Genomic DNA, 9,552 nt, shown 5'->3' with positions numbered 1-9,552 from the left:
CCCCCCAAAAAAAATAGTAAGCTATACACAAACAATACACAATACAAAATAATCAACAGTTAAAAAGGGTCAAGGTGTCACAGCTCAACTTGAATTAAAAGCCAACAGATAGTCTTAAGCAAGGACTTGAATGTTTCAGCGGTCCAAGATGTTCTTATATAATTAGGTAAACTATTCCATTGGTTTGGAGCAGCCAATGAAAAGGCTCGGTCACCTTTATTTTTTAACCTGGATCTGGGCACATGGAGGAGCATCTGACTGGAAGACCTCAGTGCTTTGACAGGTGTGTGGACGTGTAAAAGTTCCAATAAATAAGAAGGCGACAACCCATTTAAAATTGTAACAACAAGTAATACAATTTTAAAATCAATCCTGAAACAGACAGGAAGCCAGTGCATTGTGGCCAAAACAGGTGGAATGCGGTCAAGTTTTCTGGTCCCGATTAAAAGTCGAGCTGCTGCGTTCTGGACCAACTGTAAATGACTAATTGTAATAAAAGCATGTATGACTCTTCTGAAGTCCTTGCGTAGCAGGTAGGGCCTTAAGTCTCAAAGTGCCAAAAGTCTCAGCTGGGAAAGTCCAGTGTGTAGGAATTGTAGCGTTGAGATTGTATAACGCAATCAACTGTCTCGCACCATGGCGGCTGTGGCTCAGGGGTCGCCTGCCAATCGGAAGGTTGGTGGTTCAATCCCTGGCCCTGCAGTTTCTTGTCAAAGTGTCCTTGGGCAAGACACTGGGACTCTAGGAAATTTCTTGGTAGATTTTTTATTGTACCCCTTTCCCACGCAGAATGTATCTCAGTGTTAAGATAACATGTGGTCCCCATGTTTCCTTTTTAAATGTTGCCGTGGCCCAGAAGCTACGATACCCGTTAGCAGCGTTAGCAGCACCATGTGACAGCAAAAACACGAAAGGCGTAGGAGTAGTATATCCTGTATGTCCACTACAGAAAAAATGGAACCTTGGGGGACCCCACAAGAAAGAGGACAGCAGATGAAGATTAAATACCAAGGTGGACAGCAAAACTCCTATCTGTCAAGTAAGATTCAAACCATTGCGTTTGAGTCCAGATAAAAGGATAGAGTAGTTGACAATGTCAAAGGCAGCAGTCAAATCTAAAAGCGCTAAAACAACAGTTTTTACACATTGTGTACCCAACCTAATGATAAATGGAATAGTGAATGGTGTGTAAGGGACATTTTGGCTGAAACATGAGTTTATTTCACTTTTATGCCTCAGGTTTTGTTTCATGTAGTACAAAATGTACAAACTCAAAAACTTCAAGAGTTACTTTTTTATGAAACAACATAACTGCTCTCAATAATATACTGTACATACAGTATATATATAGTGTATATATATCTATATTTAGCAGCTCCTATGTTTACCTGTGTCTGACCCCTCCCTCAGTCAGTCTGCCGTTTCTTCTTTCACTGTTCCCCCGACAACGCTTTCCTAGCGTTCTGCTTCTCTTTTGCCGGCTTAGCCCTGACGATAGTGGGAAAAACTCCATCGCTACCTTGTTTGCCAGCCCAAAGTTGCAAGGGTGTTTTTTCCACTCATAGACGCTAGGCCACCATTCAACCCGAAAAAAGTCACATAACCATTCCAATGACTCCCAAGCTGTTCATTTAAGGTAAATGAAGCTAAAAAAACCTGCATAGTTTAACTTAGAAACTGAATGAGATTTGGGGCCCTATCTTGCACCTGGTGCAGCGCAGCACAAAGCCCGACGCAAGTGTCTTTGCTAGTTTAAGACCGCCGCAGCTGTCCATTTCCCGTCCAGTGCCCACGTGGTTTAAATAGCAAATGTACCTGCACCCATCTTTGCGCCCATGGGCGGGCTGGTCTTACAGGGAGGTGTGTTCAGCTGAATTCTTGGTGTATTGGTATCTTGAGGCAGCGGGAAGTCATTGCGTCATTGTCCAACAAAAACCTCTTAAGTCAGTAGCACGGCATCTCATTGATGTTTTAACAGCAAATTAATAAAATTCACCAAGGCTTATGCACAGTGCGCACACTAAGCTTGTTACACGCACACAGGGACGCACAGCAGCACACACACAAAATATAAAAAATAAAAATATGACGGTACAAATCCGCCATCGTAACTGCAAGGCACCAAGGTAAACAAGCCCGGCTTTTAAAGGGAATGGGAGATGACACTCTGATTGGTTCATTGCATGTCACGCCCAAAACACACCTATGAATTAGTGAGGACACTAAGTACAACCCTTTTGAACCATGCCCCATTGCGCACAAACCCTTTTTCTGTCATCAAACTAGCAAAAATTGATTTGGTCACGCCCTAAATGCACCTGCGTCATGTGCTTCACGCCATAGCCTTAGATTGTTAAAATAGGTGTGAAAGCATTATAGAAAGAAAACGAATAATTATTATAACATAGGTTCACTGTTGTTTTTTAACCTTGTGATGAGTGTAAACACTGGTGTGTTGTGTTCAGGTGCCCAGTGTGGATCACTGGGACACATGGGGTCCTTACGGAGAATGCAGCCGGAGCTGTGGCAGCGGAGTGACCGCAAGAACCAGACGCTGTATCACCCACAGGTACGTCTCCTGCCTGTATCTAACTCTCATGACTGCACCAGAGACGCTTTACAACCGAGATGCCCCTACTCAATGTAATTTCCTGTTTCTGTGTCACGTGGGTCTTCACTGCCACGCTTCTTTAGGAGATTGGCAGCAGGTCTGCGTGTCCAATGGGAGAAGTGAACGTGAACATAGATTATGACTGATTCTTTTGCCTCATAGTCATTCCTCATATCCCATTCCTCACAAGCCACATATCTCAAGGATATTCTGACACTGAAATGGAATAATTTGTTTGTTTGGGACCTGTTTCCGTCTCAGGACCGAACTCTCGCGAGATCTGGCATCACAGATAAGCTAACGTCAACAATCGTTTGTGAATACCCTTACAAAACTAATGTTCGCGACGCTTAATTTAACTATTAGCCGTGTATATATCTAATGTTAGCAAAAGAAAACATAAATAAATGATACAAATATAACTTTTGATCCATCCACACAACGTTCACTATGCTTTCAAACAAGGCCACGCCCATTTAGTAGACAGGAAGCGTGTTTCATGCCATTGGCGCTTGAAATCTTTAATATAGAGGATCTTTGACTGCACCTGCATAACACATAAACAAGCCTGTATAAACACATGCACTCGCACTCAGCCTCTCTTGGACAGACTCTGCTCATTGTGAGGCCCTGAATACACACAGGTTTTTATTCTCCGCCTGTGTGAATAAAGCTAATTGTGATGTTCATGGGCACAGCATGTATCTTGAATGTAAAAGAATGCCTTGAAGTCACAAGGACGTGGGCTTGTCTTACATCCAAAACAGACTGCAGGGAGCGGCCCCTTAGCATTAAAAGGACTTCTCTTTCCTGGGTGTTGGCTGCTGAAGAGGATTGGATGGAAAGTGAACATTTCTATGTGCCCTGTTTTGGCTGACAAGTGGTTTATGAGGAAAAAAAAAAAGTTCATCAGTTCACTTTGCTGCATGGGTTTTTACATTTCTTTAAAGATGTTTTTTCCATTTATTGGTTGTTTTGAAGCATGTGACTGAACAGGACAGAGTGAGGAGTGTTGTTGCCGGCTTCCATTGTAAATTTTGTGTTCATAGCTCCTGTTGCTGGAATCCAGCTGGCATGTTGCCTCATGTAACCCATAAAGTGATCCTGATTCATGAGGTGGGAAGTGGTGGGTTCAAGACCCTGTAAAAGTATGAAGTATTAGGAGAAAAATTGCTTTAACTTTCAGAGATCGGAGGTTGTTTATTACATGAGCCCGTATGAAAGGATCCAAAATGAAAACCATAGCAGCTTTAGCATTCATTCTGTTTGCAGCAGAAAGCTAAGGCTTCTGTCTTAGGCATCATCACTTTGTCCACTCTTGATGACGGCATCACATTACCTGACGTCCGGTGACACAATTCTATTGCAGATGAAACTATCAAAACGGCGGAAAATGTGAAGAAATATTGGGTTCATTTTTCTACATTTAAGAATCTTTTGGATAAACATGTTTTTGACATTTGAACATGTCCGATTTATGATTTATGTCACAATTTCAATACTTTTAATTATTATGGTTTCTGACTTACATAACATTTTAAGCTTACGTTGGACTGGATTTAGGGATATGAAGCAGTTAAAGATATGTGTCATCACAATAAGTAAAAATACCATTGTAGGCACTGACAGACCAAAATGCCCAGTGTGACTGATATATTATTACATATGACGTTCTAAGATCATTATGATGAATGCACAAATGTGTTAGCAGCATTTTACTGTTCTAGCTGGGTGAGTTGTTGCATGTCATTCATCATGTTTTTTAGGTAGAATGTAGGTGTGTCTCACTTGTTGAGCAATAGTTCTCAGGGAATTAATAAAAAAGGACAAGTTCAATTGCCCACCGGGCAGAATGTGTCTATTATGAGCTGTTTCTTTAACATGTCCAAACTGTTTGCTGATTCACCTTGGTGGATATTTAGTTGTATTAATGGGAAGGAAAGCTATATGAAACCTAGTTCTGTCCTGCATAGACATACGGTATGGGGATGTTTTCCACTGATCTGCCTGAGATGCTGCTTGTCAACATGTCCATGCAGTCAGTCAGTGAGTCAGACAGACAGTCTGTTTCCCCTCTTTAACTGACTGATGAAGTCCTGCCCACTGCTACCTGGATAAACTCTGGGAAGAAGTATTCAGATCCTTTACTTAAGTAAAAGTACTAATATTGCACTGTAAAAACTACTCTTTTCCAAGTAAAAGTTCTGCATTGAAAATGTTACTAAAGGTAAAGCATGTAAGTATCATCAAGAAAATGTACTTATAGTAAAAAAAGACATTGAGTAGACATACTCAATGCAAAAAAATCCTCACATTTTGGAAACTGGAAACGATCAAAACCGGTTTGTATTTAATGGTCTCATCATTTCAGCTGGACTTGTAAGCCGTTATATTGTCGGGTAGTAAAACATTATATTTTACAATGTGTTTTGGTTACAAAAATCTTAATTTATAAAGTAACTAGTAACCAAAGCTGTCAGATGAAGATAGTGAAGTAAAAATTACAATATCTCTCTCTGAAATGCAGCGGAGAAGAAGAAGAAAGTGGCATAAAAAAGAAAAGACTCAAGTAAAGTACAATTACCTGAACATTACTTGTGTAAATGTACTTAGTTCCATTCCACCACTGAACTCTGTCATATCTTGTCTGCCAGAATCACATCTTTAAATACTATGATTAGATTGCTGTTGACTCATTGAGTGCTTTTACAGGAACTCCCTTTTGCTCCACATTCATTTGAGCAGAAAATGATATAACCTCATGAAATATAATCTATTTTCATTTTCTGTGTTCAATAATTTAGCTTTTCTGTTTAAATTTAAAGCACTGATTGGTGCTCCAAATGTTTATTTTCTCTCTTGTAGGTGAAAAGTTGATAGCTGGATGTCGTCACTGAGTGTTTGGACATGTTTTAGTTTCGGCATTCTGACAGGAGCGTGTCTTGTTTTCAGAGCTTAAGGGCAGGTACTTTTGGAGGTGCCTTAATCACGAGTTCTCAGCATGGCAGGAAGGGAGGGTGGTGAAGTGGCCTGCTGTCTCACGGCCCCAGTGGCGTGTGGGCAGATGTTTGTGTGGGTTTTGGGCTCCACCGTGAAGTTGCTGAGAGCTCTTTTTTTTATTACAGGCACAGAGTAAAGAGGAATGCCACTTAATTTAAGAGCTGAAACTTGTTATTTAGACAGTCTGAGCTGCATTCGCACACATGCGCTGCTGTCTCACCTAGTCATTAACTGTTTCTGTGTCACAATGATGACCCAGATGCAATAGCGGAGTTATATAGCATTGATAAGGCTAAAGAAAACAACATATTTGTTGCTAAAAGGTGCATTCCCCCCAATTTCATAGTTAGGATTCGTACTCATGAGGAGTACAACTCAGCATGTGAAAATCGTTATCATCGGTAGCATAATCTTTCCAATATATAAAAAAAATAACCCTTATGTCTTCAGGGTAGCCTCAGTTCAGGTTTGAGACTTCATCAGAAAAAAACAAAAGTCTGAGTTACAAACTGGAGGTGGGGTTTAAGAGGCAGCATAAAAGTGCTGTCCTGTTGCATTATGGGAAATGTGGGATCCGGCTTTTATTTTTAGCTTTATCTACTAAAAGTCAGGAAATCTCTGCTTTGCTTTTGACCATCCGCTTATTAATTTGTCTCTAACAATTTCCCCAAAACTTTATTCGAAGAAACACTGGAATAATCTTATGAAACGGAGTGTATTCCTATTTTTATCATATAAGGCTTTTGTTACTCGGCTCCTGCAGCTTCACAGAGATAAATCAGAGCAGACATCGCAGATTCCTTTTGTTCTCGGTTCGGTGAGGGGAAACTACTTCATCCCTGTGTTTTTAAGAAGATCATTTGGAAAATTTGTACTCAACATCAGGTCACGCTTCAGGGTTAATCTATAACAAGCATCATCCAATAGCGTCACATATTTATGCTTCATTTTCTACATACAGGACTGATGGAGGACACAACTGTGTTGGACCAGACAGGTCTTACCGCACTTGCAACATCCAGGTGAACAAACACTAACCATATCAGTAACCATATACGTATATATTCTTTGAATAAGTATTGTATTTGCGCTTAATTATCCTCTGAGACGTCTCCACTGCCTCCCATTGCTCCACTCAGGACTGTCCCGAGGGATCCAAGGATTTCCGTGAAGAGCAGTGTGCCCAGTTTGATGGCACTGACTTCCAGGGGAAACTCTACAAGTGGCTCCCATATTATGGAGGTGAGAAGCAACGTAAAAATAGTAGCTTTTAGATTTGCAAGAGCATATATTGTCCTTCAAAAGCCTGCTAAAACACACAAAGGTCCAACCTAGATGAATTGAGATCAGACTGGGACATTATTACCTTTATTCTAAAATGAGCCTTGTGTCTCTGACAGCTGAGAACCCCTGTGAGCTGAACTGCATGCCAAGAGGAGAGAACTTTTTCTATCGCCACCGCAGCTCTGTGGTTGACGGTACGCCTTGTCACCCTGGAAGGAGGGATGTTTGTGTGGAGGGAGTCTGCAAGGTAGGCCGTACAGAAAATTAACACACACACACACACACACACACAAGATTTATGGAAAGGGAGTACATCTCCAGGTGGCTCACGCATAGGATGTTCGCTTTGGAGTTTGAGAACAGCAACAATATCAAACTTTGAGCTAGCAATACATGCTGAAAAAAGGCATCCAACATAAATGTGGATTGTGCAACAAGGCAGGCCTGCTGAGGATGTTCAGATGGTTTACAGCAGGGATCTTCAACAGGGGGTCAGTGACCCCTAGGGGGTCCTCAGAGTTGCTGCAAGGGGGCCTCCAAATTATTGTTTTCTACTTTAAAAAAAAGAATAAATATGTCTTAAAATATTCAATGTCATCAACATGAATCCAACATATTATTTTTTTTAGGAAATGTAAGCTAAGGTAGCAATAAGGTAGCCATCTAAAGATACAGTTAAACTTAAATTTGCTCTAAGGAATGTCGGGTGAAGTTTTTTGTTGTTGACGTTCAAAGTATTGTCAAACAAGATGGAGGCTAGCTCGCCCCTCCCTCATCCTAATTCCGCCCCCCCCCTTTTGTGAAAAAAAAACAAAAAACACTATTACATCTACAGTACTTTAATTTACATTAAACACATTTCATATATATTGAGTGCATGACCCCATAGATATAAACATTAAATGACTGTGCATTGTGCATTAATTATCCATCATAACACATTGAATAATTTATACAGCACTTACAGTACGCCAGCAAACAGATGACTAACTGTCATATTGACAGATAAGACTGGTACTGTATGGCAATAATGTTTTATTTTAAAAGCTTAAAAAGGTATATATAAAGGCTTTAGGCTGTCCTACACGTTATTGTCGGGCCAGTTCGGGGGGGGGGGGGGCTTGGTCGTCATCAAATCATGATCTCGATTCACCCTGTTCACAATTTAATTTTGATAATACTTTTCATTTTTTAAATTTTTATTATAAAAGATATAATGAAAAAGAAATGTTTTTTTTTTTAAATGACTTTGATTCTCATTTAATTTTACGAGCCGACTGCATCACAAACACTACTTCTTTCTTCTGTGAGTTTTATATAATAAATAATAATAATAGGTTCTAATGATAAAATAGGTTTTAAAGCCTTCCCAAGCGCTCCCTTCTCTTCATTGAAGCCTCTATGTTTACAAGCATGAGGTGATGCGCAGTGTGCTATAGGTGCCAAAAAAATCTATGTTTGCTGCTGCCAATTTATTTTAGTTTTTTCATGTTTCCTGTGTGCAATAAACATTACACTTAGTGAGAAAAAAAATCATGACAGGGAATCATGCCAAAAAATGGTGATTCATATTGTCCCCCGAATCGTGCAGGCTTAGTCGTTGGTCTAAAACATGTTAAAGACCCCTAGTTCACAGCATCACTCCATTAATCAGAGTAGTCACAGTGAGGGGAGCTGAGCAGCAGGATGAGGGATTAGTTTCACACTGTGGTAGTATCAAACTCTTGCCCTGCTCCCATTCTGTTCTCATGTAATTATCACAGCACCATTTTTCTCACAAAACACCTCCTCTATTTACCCTCTGACATCTTGTCCTAATCACCTCCTCTGTGGGGACACTCTGTTCTCCCGTCTTCTCTCACTGCGTTATCCTCTATGTCTTTGCTTTATAAACTTACTTAACTTAACTTTGCTGCGTGGTTGCGAGATTGCAACTTTCACAAAAACACTGTGTTCCCACACGTCTACCTGTCTCTTACGACTTGTTAAACCAGCTTTTATATTGGTTTGGCCGCTGAAACCAGCAATTCTGGGACTGGACTTTGGCCTTTTTGAGGGTTTATGTAGGAAAATTGACTTAGCACATTTTACATGTGCAAATGTTATTTTTGTATTGATAATCTATTACTCTATTGAGAGAAAAAAATATAATGTAAACAGGTGAACTTTTGTATGTAATGCTGAATTATAGAAATACACTTAGACTTCTCTTTATTAATCCTTTTGGGATTACTTCCGCAAGGAAATTGAAATTTCCAACATCCGTTTTAGCAAGAACAAAAGACAGTATAAAGACAACAAAAATAACAGTAATAATAATTATAATAACAATAAGAACATTCGTCAATAACAAGACATAAAAAGACATTAACCATAAATTGCATTGACATTCCCCTACTGTGTATATTATCAGTACAATACCTAAAAGGGTACTGTCGTTGTATTTTAAAGAGCAACATCAAAACCATGTTGGTTAGGCAAAACATTTGAACATTTTCAGGCTATTACTGTAATTCAATATTTTCATGGACACAGCACATTTAGTAAGTATTTTGCAAAATGTTTACATATTGAAACCCGCTTTTAGGTCATTGCTGCACACAAAAACTAATAATAATAATAATAATAATAATAATAATAATAATAATAATAATAAT

General features: G+C 39.6%; 1 protein-coding gene and 1 long non-coding RNA gene across 4 annotated transcripts in view; one reads left to right on the top strand and one right to left on the bottom strand.

The window, feature by feature from the left end:
• Nucleotides 1-9,552, top strand: part of paplna (papilin a, proteoglycan-like sulfated glycoprotein) — a 47,840-nt gene that overhangs the window by 4,411 nt on the left and 33,877 nt on the right. For all 3 annotated transcript variants that reach the window (XR_004331153.1, XR_004331152.1, XM_032511068.1), the window contains exons 3-6: nucleotides 2,466-2,569; nucleotides 6,573-6,633; nucleotides 6,751-6,853; nucleotides 7,012-7,142. Coding sequence is in view for 1 of the 3 variants with exons in the window: in XM_032511068.1 (XP_032366959.1) it covers nucleotides 2,466-2,569; nucleotides 6,573-6,633; nucleotides 6,751-6,853; nucleotides 7,012-7,142 (399 nt within the window). In the remaining 2 variants the exon portion in view is untranslated. The remainder of the gene's footprint in view (nucleotides 1-2,465; nucleotides 2,570-6,572; nucleotides 6,634-6,750; nucleotides 6,854-7,011; nucleotides 7,143-9,552) is intronic.
• LOC116686127 (uncharacterized) lies at nucleotides 1,526-4,963 on the bottom strand. The gene is made up of 3 exons (XR_004331154.1): nucleotides 4,952-4,963; nucleotides 2,574-2,578; nucleotides 1,526-1,669 (listed from the first exon to the last, which is right to left on the bottom strand). It is a non-coding gene; the product is annotated as an uncharacterized LOC116686127 (long non-coding RNA).

Source organism: Etheostoma spectabile, unplaced genomic scaffold, assembly GCF_008692095.1.
Source record: "Etheostoma spectabile isolate EspeVRDwgs_2016 unplaced genomic scaffold, UIUC_Espe_1.0 scaffold314, whole genome shotgun sequence".
Classification (NCBI taxonomy): Eukaryota; Metazoa; Chordata; class Actinopteri; order Perciformes; family Percidae; genus Etheostoma; species Etheostoma spectabile.
This window is presented reverse-complemented; position numbering and strand designations above follow the sequence as displayed.